At 44.1% G+C, this 26,249-nt stretch overlaps 1 protein-coding gene across 2 annotated transcripts in view; it reads right to left on the minus strand.

Moving 5' to 3' along the window:
• Positions 1 to 24,583, minus strand: part of ADORA2B (adenosine A2b receptor) — a 103,980-nt gene extending 79,397 nt beyond the window's left edge. For both annotated transcript variants that reach the window (XR_012750426.1, XM_075335208.1), the window contains exon 1: positions 23,780 to 24,583. Coding sequence is in view for 1 of the 2 variants with exons in the window: in XM_075335208.1 (XP_075191323.1) it covers positions 23,780 to 24,111 (332 nt within the window). In the remaining variant the exon portion in view is untranslated. The remainder of the gene's footprint in view (positions 1 to 23,779) is intronic.
• Between the last annotated feature and the right edge of the window lie 1,666 nt (positions 24,584 to 26,249).

Consider the following 26,249-nt stretch of genomic DNA (forward strand, 5'->3'; position numbering starts at 1 on the left):
AATAGTGGCTAACTATAATACCATGTGGAAGCAAAGCAGCCCCCTTTTTTCTAACATACATACAGCCTTTTAATTTTTCAACAGGCATTGGATTTCTGTTTGTAAATGAACCTATCCAATTTGACAGCATCTACCACCAGTGTAATGTTCATTACAGCATCCAGATAGCAGGCTAACATGTGCCGTGATGGAAATGAGGTATTGATTAGTTGGATAAGAATCTTTAGATACTTTGTTTCGCTCCATGATAAAACGTTTTATAGATGTCTGACTCCTACTTACAAGATAACATGCCTGATCATAGATGTCTGACTCCTACTTACAAGATAACATGCCTGTTCACAGATGTCTGACTCCTACTTACAAGATAACATGCCTGATCATAGATGTCTGACTCCTACTTACAAGATAACATGCTTGTTCATAGATGTCTGACTACTACTTACCAGCTAACATGCCTGTTCATAGATGTCTGACTCCTACTTACAAGATAACATGCCTGATCATAGATGCCTGACTCCTACTTACAAGATAACATGTCTGTTCACAGATGTCTGACTCCTACTTACAAGATAACATGCCTGATCATAGATGTATGACTCCTACTTACCAGGTAACATGCCTGTTCACAGATGTCTGACTCCCACTTACAAGATAACATGCCTGTTCACAGATGTCTGACTCCTACTTACAAGATAACATGCCTGATCATAGATGTATGACTCCTACTTACCAGATAACATGCCTGATCATAGATGTATGACTCCTACTTACCAGATAACATGTCTGTTCACAGATGTCTGACTCCTACTTACAAGATAACATGCCTGTTCACAGATGTCTGACTCCTACTTACAAGATAACATGCCTGATCATAGATGTATGACTCCTACTTACCAGATAACATGCCTGTTCATAGATGCCTGACTCCTACTTACAAGATAACATGCCTGATCATAGATGTCTGACTCCTACTTACAAGATAACATGCCTGTTCACAGATGTCTGACTCCTACTTACAAGATAACATGCCTGATCATAGATGTATGACTCCTACTTACCAGGTAACATGCCTGTTCACAGATGTCTGACTCCCACTTACAAGATAACATGCCTGTTCACAGATGTCTGACTCCTACTTACAAGATAACATGCCTGATCATAGATGTATGACTCCTACTTACCAGATAACATGCCTGATCATAGATGTATGACTCCTACTTACCAGATAACATGTCTGTTCACAGATGTCTGACTCCTACTTACAAGATAACATGCCTGATCATAGATGTATGACTCCTACTTACCAGGTAACATGCCTGTTCACAGATGTCTGACTCCTACTTACAAGATAACATGCCTGATCATAGATGTATGACTCCTACTTACCAGATAACATGCCTGATCATAGATGTATGACTCCTACTTACAAGATAACATGCCTGTTGACAGATGTCTGACTCCTACTTACAAGATAACATGCCTGATCATAGATGTATGACTCCTACTTACCAGGTAACATGCCTGTTCACAGATGTCTGACTCCTACTTACAAGATAACATGCCTGTTCACAGATGTCTGACTCCTACTTACAAGATAACATGCCTGATCATAGATGTATGACTCCTACTTACCAGATAACATGCCTGTTCATAGATGCCTGACTCCTACTTACAAGATAACATGCCTGATCATAGATGTCTGACTCCTACTTACAAGGTAACATGCCTGTTCACAGATGTCTGACTCCTACTTACCAGGTAACATGCCTGTTTACCATGAACAAATAATGCACGCCAACTGTGAATTTCGGTGATAACAGTGAGTTTGAAGAATACCGTGCCTTTCAGCGTCTATTTCACAATGATGGGCACCCTGACTTCCATGTAAAGGGATGAGCTTCATTTCAATATCTTTTTATTCCAGCCGGCATCTGGCATGGATTATTTTCTTTGGAACGAGTGCTCTATAATTAAGTTAAATTAACTACTAACTGCGCTGAACTCTTGTTACTTTGCACGGCCTGAAATGCGTGTTGCATAAGTAACGGGAGTGCTGACAGACCAGATAGGAAATGTTCATCTTCTATTGGATTTATGAGCAGGGCCTTTCCGATTGTACGTCACTTACATTAAAAATGCATACAGTACAATAACAGCACATACAGTAAAATAGAAAAAAGGCTGAATTACTGCTAGTGCTGCCACAGGCAACGGAATCCCTCATTCATCATTTATCAGGTGTGGTCCGTACATTACCAAGCACTACTGTCCATTTACAGGTTTCATAGTTTTTTTTATTAGGGAAATGCTTTAGTATTAAAAAACGTACAGTAGTTACCGATTCATCAGTGTTTGACAGAAAACACTTAAAAAAACGCATTTTTTTTTGCACAACTTGAATCTGTGCAATCATTTTGTGACTTTTAGCACTTTCATGTCAATTTTGACCAGCTCCACCAAAATTGGTGGAGGCGGGCGGGATGTGGGTGCGATGGGGTGGGTTCAGGCTCGTATCATTCGGGACATGTCTTTGACTGAAGTAAGACTTTTGGTCAGGTACATGGAGAAATATACCAGTTTGCAGTCACCACTGAGGCAATAAGAGGTGCTTCTTATTCAAGTATCTCTGACTGCACAACTCCTCCTCATCCAGACTGGCCTGAAAACACTGGTCTTGATGAATCCGGACCTTAGTAGTTAAAAAATGTCTACTAAACAGGGAATAGGGACTTGGGACAAGATGCTATAAAGGGGCAAGTACAACCTTACCTCTCCCTGGGTAAACAGAGTAAAATATGACTAATGAGGTTAGGTAGACCGAGATGGCACTAGGTAGAGTAATTAAAGGTATAGGAGTTAGTAAGGCACTGTTACCTAAAGACACATAGGAAAATTAAGTTTCGAGGTTGGTCCATGACTTAAAGTTGGGCCGGCACAACTGTTTTTTATAAGTGCAATATGCAAGTGCAGATGCACACTGAGGCCTTTCTGTCTTTTAATGGTCTTCATTGTAGCGCTGCATCCCTGCTCTCCTCCTCTTCCTCCAGGGGCGCCCTGTCATTCACCACCACGGCTGGCTCCTTTTACGCTGCCTCCCTGTTTCTACCCCACGTGGGCTTCACCTCCGGCCTCCCGGCACCTATGCACGCTGCACAAGGCCTCCGAGACTGCTCCTAAGGCATGCATGCACGCTGCTGTCCTCCTCTTAAAAGGGTCAGCATGCCATTCCTAGGAAGTGCCTCTCAGGCTATCGCCGAGAGGCACTGGGTATTTAAGGCAAGCTCCAACTAGAGGAGTTGCCTGATCAACGCTTTAGTTAGCTAGTTAGTGTCCACTGCTCTAGCCAGCTAGTTTTCAGGTCCCCTTTTCTGTCCTGTCCATCCTGTCCTGTTGGTCCTGCCCTGTTGGTACTAGCTTTTTGTCCACCTCAGCCGTACCTCCAGTCTCTCCTACCCTGGTGGTCCTCGCCATATCAGAGCTGTGCCTGTCAAACCTGGCTGTGCCTCCAGCCTCTGCTGCCCTGGTGGTCCTTGCCATACCAGAGAGTGTAGCTGTCCACTCCAGCCTTGCCTTCAGCCTCTGCTACTCTGGTGATCTTCACTAAGCCTGTTCTTCCCGGCCGTGCCTCCAACCTCAGCTTCCTCAGTGGCTCCTTGCTTTACTAGTGGCTCTTGCCTGTTCATCCTGGCCATGCAATCTGCCTCTGCTACCTTCGTGGTCTCTGTCTACACTTGAGACTCAGCCCAGTCTAATCCTGTGTCCGCCCCTGCCCTGGGGGTCAGCTGTCACAGTCCCGGTCCTCTACCCCACGTTAGGGTAGGTTCCCCAGTGGTCCAGTGGGTCCACTTTTGTTCGCTGCATTACCATCCCCGATGATTCAGCTTGATCTCGAGCCATGGCAACCTGATGGATTGCCATGGCTCAAGATGAAGCTCAAGGCTGTTACAAGAAAGAAAGGCCACAGTCTGAATTTAGACCAGTCAACCACAATTTATGCGCATAGAATATCATTATTATAGGTAGCACAGCCCCTGTTTACACAAAGGATAATCGACAAATTAATATTCTAACAAAAGCTCATTCTTGATTATCGACTTGTAGAAATTGGACTTTAGGCTGCACCATTTCTCAGACATAATGGTCGAAAGAAAAAATCCTGCCAGCCATTTTAGAGGTGCAGAGCTGAGTTTTCTGGTCACCTGGTCACTCAGCCTAAATACAAACACTTAGCTATAAATCAAAATAATGAGTGATGTAATGAATAATGACTGCAAGAACAAAATGTCTCTGGTTGGCTTGTGGTGAATAGCACCATGCAAAGAACACCTGCTACGGTTTAACTTGTGTAACTAAAAGATAACTTTGGTAACCACAATAAATCCACACCACAAATATGTGTGTAATAATAGATACAATGGGCAGACTCGGATTGGCCACAGCCAACATTAAGATGCCTAATTAAACAATCACACCTTGCCAATTGGAATTTTGAGGTGATATTTAGGATCGCAGCCAAATATCATCTAATGTTCTGATTGACAAACCATGAAAGCCTTCCTTTGGTAAAACAAATTATAAAACAAATGAAACTGGCAGCTAGAGACAGAGCGGAGGGTAGATATATCGAATAAGTGCGCAGTCAAACGTATCCAGTAAACAACTGAAATGGCCAAAGAGTGAGAAATATAAATAATGTAAACATACATTATATGTGTGTGTGTGTATATATCTATATATATATATATATATATACTGTATAGCCGATGATAGTGATGCCGAGCGCGATAGTACTCGCCCCCGTCGCACATGCGATATCTTGTGATAGCTGCCGTAGCGAACATTATCGCTACGGCAGCTTCACACGCACTTACCTGCCCTGCGACGTCGCTCTGGACGGCGACCCGCCCCCTTAGGTGCGGCGTCACATTGACATCACACGGCAGGCGGCCAATAGAAGCGGAGGGGCCCAGATGAGCGGGACTTAAAAATCCCGCCCACCTCCTTCCTTCCGCATTGATGGTGGAGGCAGGTAAGGAGATGTTCTTTGCTCCTGCGGCTTCACACACAGCGATGTGTGCTGCTGCAGGAACGAGGAACAACATCGTATCTCCTATTGGTGCGACATTATGGAAATGACCGACACTACACAGATCACCGATTTTCGACGCTTTTGCGATCGTTTATCGGTGCATCTAGGCTTTACACGTTGCGACGTCGTTACCGGCGCCGGATGTGCGTCACTTTCGATTTGACCTTGACGATATCACAGTAGCGATGTTGCAACGTGCAAAGTACCCCTTAGGGTATCAGATCAATTAGGGTCCGTCACTCAGCATCCCCCCATTATTTGCTGAATTTGTGGCTACTGGAAGGAAAAACAATATGGTGTCTAGTTTTTATTTGTTTAAAATATTTGTATTGATGCGTTCTCATGAAATTTATCACTTATCCTTTAGTAAAATGGGCTGATTACAGAGTAATATATTAACCAATATTTGTATGAGTAACAATTCTTATCTTTATTTATATTGTCTATTTTTCTACAATGCACAAATGGCTAAAATTTGATTTCATTTGATTAATTTACTGCTTTGTGTTTGAAAGTGAGTATCTCTATTCTTGCACATTACTAGCTCAGACACTATCACTATTAAAGGGAACCTGTCATCAGAAATTTTGCTTTAAACCTAAACGTTTCCCCCTCTGCAGCTCCTGGGCTGCATTCTAGCAAGGTTCCTGTACTTTTTGTGGCCCCTTTTAAACCAAATTAAATACTTTATAAACTTGTACCTTTTGCTATGTAAATTTTGTAAATCGTCCATGGGGGCGGGCTCTCTGCTGACCGTTGCTGTTCCTCCAGCAGATTTACGCCGCCCCCCAACGCTGAATTTCAAATCTCAGGACGCCGCCCCTGGGCGCCCGTGGTCCCGCGCATGTGCTGTGCGACTGTAGCGGGACTGTGCACTGTGAGCACGTGTGACCGCTGGTGACATTTTGCACAGGCACGAGGTTATGGGCGGCGCTGTGAGTGTCATCAGCAAGTGCCGCCCATAACCTCGTGACTGCACTTTCCCCTCTTCCTCCAGCGTTCTGCGCAAGCGCTTGCTGGCAAGATGACCCGACGTCACCTCTTTCCCATCTTGCCCTGCTGCAGGGTAAGATGGGAAGGAGGTGACGTCGGGTCATTTGGCCGGCGAGCGCTTGCGCAGAACGCTGGAGGCAGTGGGGGAAAGCGCGTCCATGAGATTATGGGCGGGCACTTGCGATGCAATCACAGCGCCGCCCATAATCCCGTGCTTGTAAGTAACACACGTCACCAGCGATCCTGGCGTGGGCGGCACCTCGGGCGTAGTGGGCGGCGTCCTGATGGATGAAATGGAGCGTGGGGGGACGGCGTCAATGTGCTGGAGGAACAGCAACGGTCAGCAGAGAGCCCGCCCCATGGACGATTTACAAAATTTACATAGCAAAAGGTACAAGTTTATAAAGTATTTAATTTGGTTTAAAAGGGGCCACAAAAAGTACAGGAACCTTGCTAGAATGCAGCCCACGAGCTGCAGAGGGGGCAACTTTTAGGTTTTAAGCTACATTTCTGATGACAGGTTCCCTTTAAGGGTGTTTCACCTGGAAACACGATGATTGCTGTCCATCCGGCTTTACTATTAGCTCTCCAATCATGGAATTTGCCAGATTTATCTATTTTATTTCACTATGGACTTTGGATTTTATAACTATTCCCTCAAAAAAGATTGAATTTTACTCCATGGAGCTGGATCTTCTCTTATACAAGTGTACGGAGTCGGGACATCACAACTCTGTAGATTAATTACTTCATGTCATGGGGTTTGAGGGTATAATAGGGAACCAGGGCTCCTAATCTGGCCCTCAGGCTAGGGGGGCCATAACTGTCCCTGATCCCAAAGATACCTCTGATGGTGAAAATGTCTGGGCCACTTTCCTTGCCTTGCTCCTGCATAGCCCTGATCTAATACCCCCTCTCCCCAACCCCAGGGGAGGGCTAGGACAGGAGTGGTTGAACCCACAGATATGGACAAACAGGGAAATCAAAAATCTATCACACAGCTAGCATTTACGGAGATATAAGCCAATATGTGATAAGGAGGAAATAAAGGGCAGAGAAGAAATAATGAGACGACAAAAGTGTTTCCACAGTACACCAAGCAGCATGCAGTAAATCAGCAGCAAATGGAACATAACAGCACACGGACCGGATTAGCAAAAGCTATATTCGGCATGGGAAGACATATTCCTCCATCTTAAAAAGGCACAGAGTAATTGTGATAAGTCTCCCACAACACATGATCCAAAAGGTAACCAGCAGACTAGCAGAAATTAACTCCTGCTAGCCCGATCACTAATGAGCACACAGCTGGGCAACTGCCGAGCCTGTCTGTGCAACTCAGAAGCACCAGAGAAAGTGTCTCATATCAGAGTCTGTAGTCTGAATAGCATCTGATGCCACCATGACATTCGGCAACTTTAGAGCCAAACACTGTGTGACACTTCAATGAGATCTGAGCTGCAGTACCTGAGAATGACCACTACTTGGTGTATAGAGCTGTGTTCTTTCACTTCTAGCCACCGATAAAGCCTACAAACGGCTGATCCATGAGTTACCAGTAGGATGAGTTGATCTATATACGTGTTGTGCTTCCTGAGAGCAGTATAGACGGATGGGACACTAAGGACAGATCTGGCCTTCGCAGTAGGAATATTTTAACACTTCAGATATACTGTACATTTTACTGGGCCATGGTTGGGTGTATTATAAATGGCACTTTGTAGGTAGGATGGGTGGTTACAGATTTTGGATTGAGCCCCAAAAACGATAGAGTTATGCCTCTACGTTGCAGATGGACTAACTGAAGTTTTCAGGGGAAATGGATTCGCACTGCGCATGACCAGATGGCTCACGTACTCGTCTTCTGAACTTCTGGTCATGCGCCTAATGAAACCGGGAAGCGTACACCCAGCTTTTGAGGCGCATTGACGCGGCAAAAATGTGCCTCATGCATGCGCGAGATTTCCAGGAGCTGGCGGTGATGCCAGCTCGTGGAAATCATATTATGCCCACACGGCCATCTAGTCTGGGGAAACCATGCCCCTTCGCCTAATTACCATAGGAACAGGGGGACTATATGTAATTTTTCTAAACATTGATATTAGTGAATAGCGTTATACAGGGCTGGTTATGGAGGGACTTTGGGAAAGCTGGATGAAAATCAATGATGCTGCCATTTAAACTCTACAACATCTAAGCATACAGATTATCTTTTATAGTCCTATATGTCAAATCGAAGCTTATTTACGCTTTAGAATATCAAAGGAGTGTACACCTCAGATTCAGGAATACCGATGTAAACCTTCTACATTATATATACAATGTAACGATTCCATTTACATTACTCAGTAGGGGATGTCAGCCTCACATAAAACTGCAATTGAAGTTTCCATTATTCTATTCATCATCGCATACAGCCCACATTACAATCTTTTTGGAAAATGTCCAATAGGAATAAGCAGAAAAAAACAAACAAATGAAAGCAATTTTCATGACCAGACAATCCACGATACTGCAGGTGGAGAAATGTACAATATCTGGGGCTGGTACCATAATGTCAGGCCTTAAAGGGAACCTGTCACCAGGTTTTTCCAATATAAACTGAAGCCATCACCTTTAATGCCTCTTTTACTTCATTCTAACAACCTCTATATAAGCCCCCAAACCCCTCCACATATTCCAAACAATAGCTTTTATAATCCCCACATATGGCGCAGTCTGGTCCAATTGGCACCACTGAGCTTGCTCAGTGCCTCCTCTATCCCTGTGTGAACAGGTGCATACTGAGCATGAGATATATTACAACAAATAAAGAGACCGTTGCATTCTAAAATGCTAAGATATGTTAACAATGAATATAAGATATAAACATACATTACTGCTAATAAAATGCGTATAAAACATGAGATACTTAATATATAAAAGGCTAGTTTTATTTGAGCTCAACAGCCAACGTCAAGGTGTATCTCTAAATGTGAGTAACAGAAAATATATCGATTATGTGGCTGAAACTAATACTAGAGGGGAAAATCAAATTATCACAGTGTGGTCTAAATTGCACATGTTCACATATAACATGAAGAAGCATAATAAAGCGAGCACTTAGACATGCGAAACGTGTGTCGGGGTAATCTTCAGCCCCCCCTTCAGCTATAACTAATTAAGCTTTATTGGTCTTCTCCACTGTATACTTATACTGCACTCTGTTTGCTATTTTTATTTAACACTGACTCAGCCTGCACAGGGCTTATCCTTCTTAATATGTTTGTTTCGGCCCATGGGTTTAATCTTATACAGGAATGATAGCCTCAATTATTACATAAAATTCTTATGGGCTCTGCTACTTAGATAGTACAATTTTATAACTAATATGACTGTTTCTCTACATAAAATATGTATGCTTTGCCTGTCATTTTTGCCGTTGTCATATTTTGTATATATGTTTTTGTATGTCCAAACCTTTTGTTACGGGGGAACTGGCAGAATAGGACCAGGGGGTATATATCCCAATCGCCAGTTGGGGCCCACCGTGCTCCAGATGGTAATGGAGCTGCTGGCACCCTGTGGGTTAGGCGGAGACTATAGAGCTGGATGGCTCTGAGATAACCCAGGGAACCGGTCACGTGTGTAGTGACACGTCAGACCGGATGACAACCCAGTTAGCGTGTCGGTGGAATTGGCGCAACCCCGACCACGTGTGCAGGGAACACGTCAGACCGGATGGTGACCAGGTAGCGTTGACCTAGAAGACCGCTGCGACAGCGCCCTGTCGGCCACGTGTGTCAGACACGACAGGCCGAGCGGTCCTTCGATTAGCATTTCTGGTCACTACTCGAATGACCACATGTGTAGAGGACACGTCAGGCCAAGGGATCACACCAGTAGCGTTGACTGGGAAGCCAAGGAGGACAACAGGTTCACACACCCAATCCTGGAACACCCTGTTAACTCCACAGGGGTCCTGGGGTATGCTGTCCGTGCGCGTAGGAGGCACAACCGGACAGGTGGCTCAACAGGTGCGTTGTCCATGTGCGTAGAGGGCACTCTCGGACAGGTGACGCAGCAGGTATGCTGTCCGTGTGCGTAGGAGGCACAACTGGACAGGTGATGCAGCAGCCGCAGCCCAGTTAACACCACTGGACTGCTATAGCACAACAGGAACGGTAGCAAGGAAGCACGGCGCCTGACCCTCATGTGCTGAGCCTCCAGCCTCCAGCCCCTTTTATAACCTAAATCCGCTCCAAACCCAGGGTGGAACCACCAAGGTCCAATAGCAGAGTGCCATATCATCAGCGACGTCACCAGCGGCCTATCCGGAACTGCCACGTCAATGATGACCTCATGGCAGCCACGCCCCAAACACTTCACCAGTCATCGTCTGACGACCAATCGTGAGGTGCCAGATTATAGGGGCGGGCCTCTGCGAGCCAGTCCGGAGTGGCCACATCATCAGGACACCTGACACCCTCTGCTCTATTAGGGCCTGCCACCTCACGGACATGCTCAGTGAGGTCCTTACCGGACCTAGCCTCTGATGCACTAAGTGCCTGAGCATGCTCAGGAGCCTGAACAACAGACTCAGAAATCAGAAATCTGCCTGAGCATGCTCAGCAGGCACATCCCAGAACTTAGACACAGCACGAAGTCCAAGTACCTGTGCAAAGAGGCTGTTAGGATTAATTGTGGGAGCATGCTCAGTAGCCTGAACTGAGGACTTAAGGCTACTTTACACACTGCGATATCGGTCCCGATATCGCTAGTGTGGGTACCCTCCCCCATCTGTTGCGCGACACGGGCATATCGCTGCCCGTGCCGCACAACATCGCCCACAGCCGTCACACATACTTACCTGTCCGGCGACGTCGCTGTGACCGGCGAACCGCCTCCTTTCTAAGGGGGCGGTCCGTGCGGCGTCACAGCGACGTCACTGAAACGCCGCCCAATAGCAGCGGAGGGGCGGAGATGAGCGGGACGTAACATCCCGCCCACCTCCTTCCTTCCGCATAGCGGCCGGGAGGCAGGTAGGGAGAGCTTCCTCGCTCCTGCGGCGTCACACGCAGCGATGTGTGCTGCCGCAGGAACGAGGAACAATCTCGTTACTGCTGCAGTAACGAGATTTGAGAATGGACCCCCGTGTCGCCGATTAGCGATTTTGCACATTTTTGCAACGATGCAAAATCGCTTATCGATGTCACACGCAACGGCATCGCTAATGCGGCCGGATGTGCGTCACGAATTCCGTGACCCCAACGACTCCGCATTAGCGATGTCGTAGCGTGTAAAGCCCGCTTTAGTCTCAGAAATGACACAATCAGGCTGAGCATGCTCAGTAGGCAAAACACCGGGCTTAGACTCTGGCTGGGGTAAATCGGCGCGCGCATGCGCACTAGCCACCTCTCCACACTTAGACGTGGTGGAAGGAGCAGCCAACTGGACGACCCAAGGCACGGCCAAGAACGGCAGCTGGCGCCTGGGCACAACAGGAACCACAGCAGGCTCGTAACACCTTTTTAATTGTACCTAATAAAAGTATCTGTTTTATATAGCACTTTTTTGAAGTCCACAATTTTTTTTCTCCATTTGTATCTCTAAATGTTGTGTCCCTATAGTAGATAGGGACCCAACATTAAAAGACACGCCTTGACATTGGCTGTTGGGCTCACATAAAACTGGCCTTTTTATATGCTAAGTATCTCATTTTTTACATGTATTTTCTTAGCCTGTGGTGCATGTTTGTATTCTATATTTATTGTTATCATATCTTAGCATTTCAGAGTGCAATTGTCTCTTTATTTGTTATATTTTCTCTGAAACACCAGCTCATTTCAGGGAATGGTTTACCCGGACGCAATCATGCAGCCAGACTGGGATTCATATTGCCTGTGGTTTGGGCTGTAAGAATCACCTGACAAGTTCCCTGTAAATGGGAACTGTACTTTCAACAAACTTTGCATAAATCAATAGAACAGGCAAATATAAGTAACTTTATAATTAAACTTATCATAGAAAACAACTTCCTTCCGCACTTATCAGACACTTGTCCCTGTCCCTGGCACCTGAACTAATCATCCACAGCTTGAAGCCATCTTTTGCTCAGACAAAACAGACTGCAAGCTCACTGTGGGGGCAAACCCCATTTTCGCTCTTTAAAGAAGGGAGATGGTACAAGATTTCGGAAGCAAAGAGAAGAAACGGGGAGAGGGAGACACAGAAAGATCATCCTGAGCTTTCTGACAAGTATTTCACCTTTTTACCTTACTTTAGTGCTTTAGGAGACAACATACAGTGCTGGCCAAAAGTATTAGCACCCCTGCAAGTCTGTCAGATAATACTCAGTTTCTTCTTGAAAATGATTGCAATCACAAATTCTTTGGTATTATTAACTTCATTTAATTTGTCTTCAATGGAAAAAAAAATTGTCATATAGCCAAATTGAATATAATTCCACACCAAACATAAAAAAGGGGGTGGACAAAAGTATTGGCACTGTTTGAAAAATCATGTGATGCTTCTCTAATTTGTGTAATTAACAGCACCTGTAACTTACCTGTGGCACCTAACAGGTGTTGCCAATAACTAAATCACACTTGCAGCCAGTTAACATGGATTAAAGTTGACTCAACCTCTGTCCTGTGTCCTTGTGTGTACCACATTGAGCATGGAGAAAAGAAGACCAAAGAACTGTCTGCGGACTTGAGAATCCAAATTGTGAGGAAGCATGAGCAATCTCAAGGCTACAAGTCCATCTCCAAAGACCTGAAAGTTCCTGTGTCTACGGTGCGCAGTGTCATCAAGAAGTTTAAAGCCCATGGCACTGTGTCTAACCTCCCTAGATGTGGAAGGAAAAGAAAAATTGACGAGAGATTTCAACGCAAGATTGTGCGGATGGTGGATAAAGAACCTCGACTAACATCCAAACAAGTTCAAGCTGCCCTGCAGTCCGAGGGTACAACAGTGTTAACCCATACTATCCATCGGCGTCTGAATGAAAAGGGACTGTATGGTAGGATACCCAGGAAGACCCCACTTCTTACCCCGAGACATAAAAAACCAGGATGGAGTTTGCCAAAACTTACCTGAGAAAGCCTAAAACGTTTTGGAAGAATGTTCTCTGGTCAGATGAGACAAAAGTAGAGCTTTTTGGGAAAAGCCATCAACATAGAGTTTACAGGAAAAAAAAAAGAATTCAAAGAAAAGAACACGGTCCCTACAGTCAAACATGGCGGGGGTTGCTTTGCTGCCTCTGGCACTGGACTGCTTGACCGTGTGCATGGCATTATGAAGTCTGAAGACTACCAACAAATTTTGCAGCATAATGTAGGGCTCAGTGTGAGAAACTGGGTCTTCCTCAGAGGTCATGGGTCTTCCAAAAGGACAATGACCCAAAACACACTTCAAAAAGCACTAGAAAATGGTTTGATAGAAAGCACTGGAGACTACTAAAGTGGCCAGCAATGAGTCCAGACCTGAATCCCATAGAACACCTGTGGAGAGATCTCAAAATGGCAGTTTGGAGAAGGCACCTTCAAATTTCAGGAACCTGGAGCAGTTTGCCAAAGAAGAATGGTCTAAAATTCCAGCAGAGCATTGTAAGAAACTCATTGATGGTTACCGGAAGCGGTTGTTCGCAGTTATTTTGGCTAAAGGTTGTACAACCATGAATTACGCTAAGGGTGCCAATTCTTTTGTCTGGCCCATTTTTGGAGTTTTGTGTGAAATGATCAATGATTTGATTTTTGTTTCATTCTCTTTTGTCTTTTTTTATTGCAAGCAAAATAAATGAAGATAATAATACCAAAGAATTTGTGATTGCAATCATTTTCAGGAAGAAACTGAGTATTATCTGATAGAATTACAGGGGTGTCAATACTTTTGGCCAGCACTGTAGCAGCTGGTTTCCTCCTACCAGCTCAGAGTCAACTGCAAATTAGAGAAATAGCCAGCAGAGGGGAAAACTGATGAAAATGTAGGATAGAAATCAAATAATGACCAGAAATGTTATTCCTCATGTACACACACAGGTCAGCTTAGTCTGAAAAGATTGATGATGAAAGTACAGTTACCCTTTAACTATAACTGCCTGCATTCTGGGAAAAGTATCCTAATCTGTACACTATGGACAATGTGCTGTATGTAACAATGAAATGTACTGTATGTAATGACATGGCTCTTTATGCTAGCAATGCTGTTAATAAAATGATCAATCTACTTACATAGTATGGCTCTGAAGCATTATCCGCATCCACTTAAAGGGAACCTGTCAGCAAGTTTTTCCCTTTTGAGCTGCAGCCACCACCAGTGAGCCCTTATATATAGCATTCTAGAACACTGTACATAAGAGCCTACGCCACTCTGTATAACATAAAAAACACCTTTATAATACTCGCATAGGGGACGGTCTGGTCCGATGGGTGTCGCTGCTCTCGGTCCGGTGCATCCTCTCTTCTTGCGAATGGCATCCTCCTGGCCAGCCTTGTGTGCATGCCACGTCCTGTGTCATTAAGGCCGGGGCCACATGGGGATTACTGCGATCCTCTTGCATGACACTCGGCTCACGCTGGTGTGACGCCCTGGACTAGCCAGGCGTCACAGGTAACAACACACACACACCCCCCAACCCCAGCAGTTCACAGCAGTCATCCCCAGTGAGACCTGATTTCTTCCCTCGGGTTCAGACAGACACACCAGGTGGGCGGAGTGAGGCAGATGGGCACGCCCACCGAGGAGTCTAGCTGGCCTGAGGCAGAAAACAAGTTCAGACAAGTCCAGGCAGAGGAAGAGAGAGGAGGTGTGCAGAGAGGCAGACGCAGACTGGGGCCTAGGTTGGAGCCTAGGGCCCTCGTGTAGCCAGCCAGGCAAACGGTAGTGGCTGTCTGCAGGAGCCGGGAAGACAGTCTTGGTGGAACCGTAGGTAGCCGGGACAGGGTGGTGGCCCGTCCGGTACCGAACCGGGGAGCCAGCTGGAAAACGGAGCACAGGAGGAGCGTACAAGAAGGTGCAGGAAAGGACTCACAATACCAACCACAGGAGTCAGAACATTCTAACAGGTGCAGGGAAAGAAAGCCACCATCAGCCGTCCGGGGAGAGCACAAAAACACTGCAGCCGGCTGTGGGACCCGTCCATCCAGCCGTTTGGTTTACCAGAGACTTTGTGACTTTCTGTCTGAGTGAGTACAACAGTGCCATCCGGCACCGCGCCGCGCTGCCCCTGCAACCCTGCACCCAAGCCATCCAGCCTCCCCGCATCATCACCGGTTCCCGGGAACACTAACCCCTACCCACGGAGGGGACAACACCCTAGTTGCTCCCTACCATCGCTCCCGGGATCCCCGTCACCAGCAGCGGTGGTGCCATCATCACCACGTCCCGTGGGTGGCGTCATAAACTATCTCCCCCAAACAAACCGTCCCTTTTCACTCACGGGTGAGGAGCACTGCTCGAGTCCCCGGGTCCGGCCCACCGCTCGAGCCACCGAGCAGCAGCAGCAGAAGCCCCGGACCCAAGCGTAGCGAGCGCGCCCCTCCGCCCGCGACACTGGCAGTACAGCAGAGGAGGGGCGGGCCGGTGCTGCGGAGGGGCGGGCTGGCGCTGAGGAGGAGAGGGAGGGATTTCTCTCTCTCTCTCCTCCATAGCTGGCTACTGCCAGTCTCGCACTGCACTCGCGGTACACCGGTGTACTGTGAGTGCAGTGCGATTTTTCTCTCGCCCCATAGACTTGAATGGGTGCAAGAGAATTTAGGATCGTATTACAGTCGCAGCATGCTGCGATTGTTTTCTCGGTCCGATTAGGGCTGAGAAAATAATCGCTCATGGGTGCTGACACATAGGCTAATATTGGACCGAGTGGAATGTGATTTTTTTTATCGCACTCCACTCGCACCGATTTTCATGCCATGTGGCTAAGGCCTTACAAAGAGGCTTCCATTGCGCTCCTGTGCATGCACACTTTGAGGGCACAGCAAAGTACTGAAAGTACTGTAATGCGCAGGTGTGAAAAAAGGTCAAAGGCTGACCGCGCATGCGCACTACAGTACTTTGTTCTGCCCTCGGACGGGAAAATGAAAGTGCGCAGGAGCACAATGGAGGACTATCTGTGAATGATTCAGGATGCGTCATCCATACGGAGCTGGACAGGAGGACAGTGATCGCACAAGATGGAGGAGGTGCCGGATCTTTAAAGGGAACCCAATAACTGGATCAACTCCTAAAAACTAATTTTTTTACTCCACCTGTCTTTTAAGACTGATTGCAGGCAACCCCATTGTGTGGGTAAAGTTTTCAGTAGCAATATCCTAAGAACCTTGACTAGTTGAAAAGGCAGCCCCTACAAGCAGACCAGTCCTGCTGCTAGTATGCCCCCCCGAGACTGATATCCCGGATCTGGCCTCACTTTACATCCTATGGCTGCTTGTGAACGCTCTGACTTTCAGCTATGTGAAGCGTGACCTCGCTGACATATAGGCAGCAGTCCATGCACATGGCTGAAGTGGCGAGGTTTCCAAGCAGCCGTTTCTCTGTATAGTGATCATGCGTTCTCTGCAGAACTTTATTTCCTGCGGGTCAGGAACATCGGTATCATTGCAGCAAGACATAATATTCGAGAACATTCAATGTACAATGTTGTATATTTTTATTCTTGAAATATGGGAAAATCACATCTGTCTTTCTGCACTTTGGCATGTAAATAATTCATGGGATAACACTATTTATAAGGGGTTATGGCAGGATAACGTAATATTGAACCCGTCCTCTCTCCACGTATGGCTCAAATGCTCTTAGACAGAGTTCACATGTCCAGTTCTCATCCGTTAGAACAGATCCTGAAGGGAAAAAAGTTTTGCAAAAACAACATTTTTGTCCACTGTTAAATAACTGATGTCTGCCGGATCCATTTATTTTACCATGTGGAGTCTATGGAGAATGGATCTGTTATCACATTGCTATTTAGCCATCCATCTTTCTTCATCTGTTTTTTTTTTTCTTACAGGATCCATTTCGAAGGGAACATAAATAGCAATCCGTTAACGGATCCATTCTCCAAAGACTCCCATGTTAAAAAAATAGATCTGGCAGAAATCATTTTGCCAACGGATATTTGCAGGATCTGTTCTAACGGATGATTACAGGACATGTGAACTGAACCTTAGGCCTCTGCCGCACATACGTGAAAATCACGCACGTGCCGCGAGACACGTATTTTCTCTGCGTGTTGCGTTTGGTAAGTGCGTGTCTCCGGTACGTGCGGGCTACGTGTGTTCTACGTGTGCTATCCGCGATAACACACGGAGAACCGGTAATTTGCATACTCACGTGGTCCTTGCTGCTGTCCAGGGTGCTGATCTTCGGTCTCCAGCCCTGCCGACTCCCCGCTGCTGCTGCTTCCGGCCGCAGTGAAGTGAATATTAAATGAGCATAATGAGCGGCGGTCGGCAGCAAGTGACAGCAGCAGCAGAGACAGGAGGGCTGGAGAAGGTGAGTAAAGATTTGTTATTTTTTTTCTCTGACACGTTAGTTTTCTCCGGCGCGTGTCACACGGGACCACATCCACACTACATCCGTGTGGTACGGGTGCGGGCCGTGTGACACCCGTGATGCCGGAGAAAAACGGACATGTCAGCGTGAGAAACACACGGACACACGTAAGTACGGAACGGACACACGTTCCATTCTAAAATACTTACGTGTGTCCAAACCATTAGGAATACATAGGTCCACGTGTGTACGTGTCTCCGGTACGTGAGGAAACTGTCAAACACATACCGGAGGCACGAACGTGTGACAGAGGCCTTAAAATGTGTTTCAACTGCATGACCTATAGCTGTTAAAACAATCACTGATTGGCTACATGCTTGCCTATCAGAGTTCACTTAGCCTGTTAGACCGGCTGACCGCACTTCAGTCTGAGTTCACATGTCATGTAATCATCCGTTAGAATGGATCCAGCAGAGATCCATTGGCAAAAAAGCTCCGCAAAAACAACTTTCTTGTCCATTTTGAAAAAATAGATTTTTGCAGGATCCATTTTTGGACTCTATGGAAAACGGATCTGTTAACGGATTGCTATCTATCTTCCATTTGACACTGATCTAGCAAGAAAAAAAAAGGATCCTTTGCAAATGCAAGAAAAAACAAATGGCCAAATAGCAATCTGTTAAAGGATCCGTTTTGCATAGACTCCAATGTAAAAAAAAACAAAAACGGATCCTGCAAAAATTGATTTTTTTTCAAAACGGATAAGAAAGTTGTGTTTGCAGAACAGATTTCTGCTGGATCCTTTCTAAAGGATGATTACTGGATCCTTTCTAAAGGATGATTACTGGACATGTGAACTCAGCCTCACATGCACGAAAAGATTGGTAATATAATAGATTGTTATTGTTCTCGGCAGCATATGCCTTGGAATCATGTGCTACTCAAAAATGAGGATTATGAAGCAAGGGTCATGGCCATCGCCCAGAGAAAGTGCATCTTTACTAAAGTTCTGGTTGGAGACCACAGATTTGATTTCCTTAAGGCCCCGTTACACGCAACGACGTATCTAATGATATATCGCCGGGGTCATGGATTCCGTGACGCACATCCGACATCGTTAGCGACGTCGTTGCGTGTGACACGTAGTTCATTTTCAAAAAATCGTTGATTGTTGCAGGACGGCGGTTGTTCGTCGTTCCCGAGGCAGCACACATCGCTACGTGTGACACCTCAGGAACGACGAACTACAGCTTACCTGCGGCCGCCCGCAATGAGGAAGGAAGGAGGTGGGCGGGATGTTACGGCCTCTCATCTCTGCCTCTCCGCTTCTATTGGGCGGCCGCTTAGTGAAGCCGCACGAACCGCCCCCTTAGAAAGGAGGCGGTTCACCGGCAATAGCGACGTCGCTAGGCAGGTAAGTCCCGTGTGACGGCTCCTAACGATTTTGTGCACTACGGGCAGCAATTTGCCCGTGACGCATAAACGACGGGGGCGGGTGCTTTCACCAGCAATATCGCTAGCGATATCGCTGCATGTAAAGCCCCCTGTACTGTTATGTCTAGTGATGACATTTGACATGGTGTTTATCAATACATTTTTTCCTATTGCTTGAGGTAGTAAAGAACATTTTAAGGTTGAGATTGATTATTTGTAAGGGGGTAATCTGAAGGCCTGAGTCACAGGAAGCAATACTTTATAATTAAATGGACTGTCCATAATTAGAGAAACATGGCTGGCTCCTTCCAGAAACCGATGTGCACCTGTCCATGGGTTGTGTCTGTCATTACAGTCAGTAATATATACCAGGTAACACTAATGATGGTTTACAGACAAGTGTCAGAAACAAAAGGGTCCTCAGCATTTACCTCTGTATTAGGGCTCATTCACACTGGCATTAATTGTCTCTTCCGAGAGAATCGGATGCAATATGCAAACGACGCTAGGCTCAAACTCTCCCCCGAGCGTGAGCGGAGTGTTCTTTTCATATGATCCGATTCTATCACACGCAAGAATCAGATAAAAGTTGTGGAGAAGAGGGAGCTTTCTCGGAGTATATTGGACTGCACCCAGATGACATCCAAGTGCAGTCCAAAGTTTTCAGGTACCCATAGACTTGTATGGGTGCGCGCCGTCCGATATATACTACTAAATGCAGCATGCAGCAATTGTTTCTCATTCCAAATTAACACGTGGAATAAAGCGCTGGATGGCACTGCCCCATAGTATAACATTGGAGAACAAAAATTGAACACTCATGCGAGTTATACGCCGATGTGAGTGAGCTCTGAAAATCATTGTAGAAATTTACAAACAGACATGGAGACAGGGACCCCCATATTTACTATTGATGGGGGGGTCCCATCTGTCGGATCATCTCTGTAACTTTTATTACATATTAGATTGACATCTCATAAGATAAATATTTGAAAAACACCTTCAATAAGATAAAGCAATGCTGAACTGAGCCTTCCCATGATGCAGATTAAAGAGGATTTACCCTTGTTTTATACATTAAATGTTAGATATGTGTAATATTGTATTGGTAAGTGCACATATTCAGCATTTACAGCAGATTTTTCTCCTGCAAATAGTGGCGTTTTGGCAGGAAAACTGCTGCGTAAAATAGCGTTTGTGTTGTGTGTTTTTATCCTTTTTTCCCCATACATTTCAATTGACACGCTGTAGATATGAAACTATTTAAAACATGCAAGAAAAAAAATAAACAAAATCTCATTCCCTTTGCTGGTAATGCAAAACACTGTGTTTTTGTTTGCCGCAAAAGGGGAGCAAGATTTGCCAAGATCTGACGCATCGCAAAAATGTGCATAAAAATCAAATTTCAATTTTTTGGATATTATTATTTTCTGTCGATTATGACCCCCATCTCATCTACAGTAAATGGTGACCTATCGGAATAAAGCGATATCCCTGTATGTAAATACAAATCTCTGAGCACATCTTAATATACCATATATCTGGAGAAACGTGTAAGAGAAGAGATTAGCGCCTATAGAGCCAGGCTTGGCCATGCTACTACATCAGTAATTATCCCAGCAGTATAAGGGCAGTGCCCAGTGTGTACTCATGGGTTGTAATTACTACCTTGTGTGTGTTGACTCTCGGTGTGTCTCTAGATTGTTAGTGATTAGTGTAGAATGGTGTTGTCATTGCAATCACTGGCCCATACATCTTGGATTAATGATCTAGAGTACAAGGCTGCAGAACGCGTCAGGAATGGATGTGGGTGTGCGCCTCTTATTAAATACACAGCTTCACACCTCCGGGTAGGATGCCACAACCTGCTTATATTAATATTCACAAGCCTGTCTATTCAGAGATTGTAGGTGTAACATGTCCACATGTCCTTTAGTATTTATATTATTTATTTATTTATATATATATATATATATATATATATATATATATATATAATATATATATATATATATATATATATATATATATATATAGAAAAAAATAAATGTGTATATATATATATATATATATATATATATATAACTAATACGTCCAAAAGTCCAACCTTACACCATGTTCCTCAGAGAGATTTTCCCTTCCACCATACACTCTATACATTATTAATCTCCTTTGAGAAAACCACTTTTCAATGCAATTTTAGCCATTTCTTTCCAAATGGTTTCATTATGTACATTTAGAAATAGTCAATGCACCATATTTTTGTATATGATGCTCCAAAGTTTGGATTAACTAGTAAAACCTTCCTATATCACAGTATATATTGCTTTATCACTTAGTCTTTTAGTTATTATTTTATTAACATTTGTGACATCTTTAATAGATATCGGCACCGATTTGTTAATACTAACCTTTCGGATACCAGTCCTCATAAGTGCAGAGGTGGAGTACGCGCGCACCTCTTAATGAATTAGGTGCATCTTACATCTTTGGATGTAAATGTTATTCCAGTTCCAGCCAGGGGTTGGCGTATATTTCTGGTGTCATTTATGCCACTTTAGTACCATAAATGATAAATTTGATGGGATGGCTTTGCCATTCTACTCTACCCACTTTGGCACAGTTGACCGGGGACTTGCGTAAAACGACAAAAGTTGCACATTTTTGTTCAAAATTGAGAATGTTTCAAGGTGTTTTATAACAAAATTCTGGAGAAAAATCTTTGAAATCAGACTCTTTATCTTTAAAAGTAAAATTCATTAAATTTAAGACTACAATGCGGTTTACGGGGTCTTTCTCAGCATTTATAGAAATTAAATTGAATTGTGTTCTGTAATTCATCATGTAATTACTTATGTGTCTGCAATACAATGTGGGTAAATTAAAGCGTTTGGTCACTACTTTTACATTGATGGCCTCTCCTTAGGATAGGTCATCAATGTCTGATCAACCGATGTCCAAGACCCTGCACCTCCGCTGATCAGCTGTTCTTGGTGTTGGTTGTGGCAGCAGGAAATGCTCAGCTCCACATCTGCTTCGTCTTTGGATAGTGGCCGCGATCAGTACTGCACATCCACCGCCCATTCAAATCCATACGATGCGGATGCGCAGTACTCGGCCACGGCCATTATCAGTAGACGGAGAAGCTCCAGACTACGCATTTCGCTCCACAAGCTACCGCCACCGACACCGAGAACAGCTGATCAGAGGTGGTTCCCGGTGTCAGATGCCAGCCGATCAGACATTGATGACCTATCCTAAAGATAAACTATCAATGTAAAAGTAGTGGACAACCCCTTTTAACAGGTAAATGTTTCTCATAAGTTCTTTTCTTAGGGACTAAAGTAATATAAGGAAGAACTTAATTCTTGGAAACTCTTAAGAATACCCATTGACAATTAAAAGTTCCATGGTTTGACCACCACTTATAATTAAAGAGGTTTTCCATGTTAGACATTTACGCACAGCCACATCTTATGTCATGAATGTTTTGATAAGTACGATCCTATTGGGATTATGGGTAGTTTGTGTGGTGGCAAGAGGAGAATGAATGGAGAAGCGGCAGGTATATACTCACAGCTCTCTGTGTACAAGTCTTTGGGAGTTACAGAAACAACCAAGTGAGGACCTAACGACCAAACATCATGGTAATTTACCATAAAAGCATAATCAAACCAAAAGAATAGATCATAAATCTATGATCAGTCTTTAACTGGTGGGGTCCTGACTGTGTGGTCTTCTATTGGATTTGGAGAACTATGCCCCTATGTACTTGTATTTGCTATGCCCAGTTTTACTTCCGAGACACCAAATTAAACTCTCATAGCATAAATGTAAACTTAATTCTCCCAAGTAAAGGTAGCCCAGTTGATTAATAAATAAAAAACATAACAGCCACTTCTATTTGCTGATGAATAGGAATGACAGTCTTCTAAAAAACTTTTTTTAAAAGTTATATATACATATAGAGATATATATATATATATATAATGTGTGTGTATATACATATATAAATACAGTATATACATATACAATTGTCATGTAAGAATGTATTTATACATATATATGTGTATACACATACATACAGACTTATATGATATATATATATATATATGTATATATATATATATATATATATATATATATATGATATATGTGTGTGTATGTATATATATATATATATATATATATATATAATATATACAAATAAATAAATATATACACACACACACATATACAGCATATATATATATATATACACACACACAATATACAATATATACAATAATACAATATATATTGTATACATATATACATATATATACATATATATATATATATATATATATAAAATTATTTTTTAGGTTTTTCAGACCCAGATCTATATTTGTTGACATCTATATATGTCACAAACAAAGCAGTTAATTGGAGCAATGTAAACAATTCTATTAATATTGATTCTCAATAAAATATGCACGACCATTATTTCATTATGGTCTAACTCATGATCAAGGATGAATGAGAATCTGACATGTTTATTTTTTATGATTGGAAGGTTTTTTTTTAGCTGATTGTCTGTGATCGCTCCTATACCACAGAGATTAGGGTTATGGCTATAGGTACTGTATGTATCAATACACCAGTGTTTGATGTAACTGGTCCATTGTCCATAATTACTTTATCATTTTAGTTAATGGTCTTCCCAATCTTAATTATGCAAACATAATAAAAGGTTAAAAATACACAACAAACTTTGATCTTGTGTGTCACTGTCCAGGTGTGTCTTACCTGAGAGGGATCTTGATGGCCAGGTACCTGTCTATAGCCACAGCCAGCAGACTGAAAATGGAACTTTGGGTTAGTACTAGCACAAAGCAGGCAAGGAACAAGCAACTGTGGAAATCAGTCTGTAAGCCAATGCTGATGGTAATAGCAAAGGGGATGGCAAGAAGACCCACTGCTATGTCAGCCACTGCTAGAGACACAAGGAAATAGTTGGTGGCATTCTTCAGAGTGCTGTTAATGGCCACTGCCCAGCAGACCAGGACGTTCCCCGCGATGGACAGCACAGCAATGATCACCTCCAGAGCTATGTAAGCGTGATTAATGTTTATTTCCATTACTGGTTCATAACACAGAAGAAGTCAGGTTCAGGCATCTGCGGCTGGGAATGAAGGAGTCGTAAGACTCAACTCCTGTCTTGTAACTTCTTGGAGGAAATGTGCAGTCAGCTGCAGCAAGACAAGACGGAATGTGGTTATATGTCCAGACAGTGGGTGCTGGCAGTGCCCACCTGTCACTTCTTGTCCCCAGTGGAATCCTTCATAATGTCACAATCCTTCAAATGGCCAAACCCATATGGGATCAGGGCTGTTAGCACCATATTATATCAGAGATCCGAGCTTCTGCTCATGTCTCAGGAGTCCTCATTCACTCCTAGCAGATGAGCCAGGATGCCCCAGCGCTGCCCATCAGCTCCGGGGGACACAGGGACCTCCGCTGGGAAAAAGTATTCCAGGATAGCAGCGCCCTCCAGTAATCCTCGCTCAGATGCTGGGAATCTCTGCAGATGCAGCCCTCCTCCTCCTCCTCCTCTTCAGTGCTGTGCTGCTCGCAGTGCCGCCACTTATACACTATACAGACAGCAGTTTAGGAAGCCCTGATGCTGCTGCCCTCCCCCTGGTCTATAGGACCCTCCTATAAGGTGTTGCTGGCCCAGCTGTTTGCATAGGAGCTGCCTTCCCTCCCACAATACTCACACACATTTCTACACTTGTTTGTTCTCTTGCAATTGCAGCCTGAGGAACTACAACCCCCAGCATTTGTGGAACATAGTCTTTACAGCAGTTGTTGAGTTTCAGGACAATAGTGCCAGAGCTCAGGAGCCGAAGTTAGATTGATAGCCTCTTGTGTGCAATACACACACACACACACACACACACACACATACGTATAATATGGATATATATATATACATATATATATATATATATATATATATACATACAGTATATGTATGTATATATCTATGTATACATATATGTATTTTTTTTTACTAGTCTAATACATATGTATATATATATATATATATATATATATATATATACAGTATATATATAGTATATTTATTTTTGTATGATTTTTTTTTACTTTTTACTAGCCTATATATTTAATAGCCATATGCACGTGTATACACACACACACACGTGCACACACACACACACACACATATATATTTTTCTTTTTACTATATATATATATATATATATATATATATATATAAAATCTGGCGTTGCCTGGAATAGTAACTGTCTCTCTGTTTTTCTCACTCTCCAACTCCCTCTCTCTCCCTCTCTCTCTGTCTGTCTCCCTCTCTGACTATCTGTCTCCCTCTCTGTCTGTCTCCCTCTGTCTGTCTGTCTCCCTCTGTCTGTCTGTGTGTCTCTGTCTGTGTGTCTCCCTCTCTGTGTGTCTCCCTCTCTGTGTGTCACCCTCTCTGTGTGTCACCCTCTCTGTGTGTCACTCTCTATGTGTCACCCTCTCTGTCTGTGTTTCTCCCTCTCTATCTGTGTGTCTCACTTTCTGTCTGTGTGTGTCTCTCTCTGTGTCTGTGCGTGTCTCTGTCTCTTTCTGTGTGTCTCTGTCTGTGTGTCTCTGTCTCTGTGTCTTTGTGTATCTGTTTCTGTGTGTCTCTGTGTGGCTCTGTCTCTGTGTTTCAGTCTCTGTGTCAGTCGCTGTGTGCCTCCTTATCAGTCACTGTGTGTGTCTCTGTGTGTGTTCCTGTGTGTGTCTCTGTGTGTGTGTCTGTGTGTCTCTGTCAAAGTCTGTCTCTGTCTTTGTGTCTCTCTGTGTGTCTCTGTGTGTGTCTGTGTGTCTCTATGTCTTTCTCTGTGTGTCTCTGTCTGTCTCTGTGTGTCTCTGTCTGTGTGCTTGTCTGTCTCTGTGTGTCTCTGTCTTTGTGTCTGTGAGTCTCTCTCAGTGTGTGTCACTGTGTGTTTCTGTGTTTGTGTCTCTGTGTGTCTGTCTGTGTGTTTCTATCTATGTGTGTCTCTCTGTATCTCTGTGTGTCTGTATTTCTGTCTCTGTGCGTTTGTGTCTCTGTTTGTCTCTGCATGTCTCTGTCTGCCTCTGTGTGTGTCTGTCTCTGTGTGTCTGCCTCTACTGATATGAAGCTCTTATACTAAGAATGTCCTTCGTTGCCTATAGCAACCTGTAGCTCCCAGCTCCATTGACTTTAATGTAAGCAGGTTTTTTGGCG

The sequence above is a fragment of the Anomaloglossus baeobatrachus genome, chromosome 2 (assembly GCF_048569485.1).
Source record: "Anomaloglossus baeobatrachus isolate aAnoBae1 chromosome 2, aAnoBae1.hap1, whole genome shotgun sequence".
Classification (NCBI taxonomy): domain Eukaryota; kingdom Metazoa; phylum Chordata; class Amphibia; order Anura; family Aromobatidae; genus Anomaloglossus; species Anomaloglossus baeobatrachus.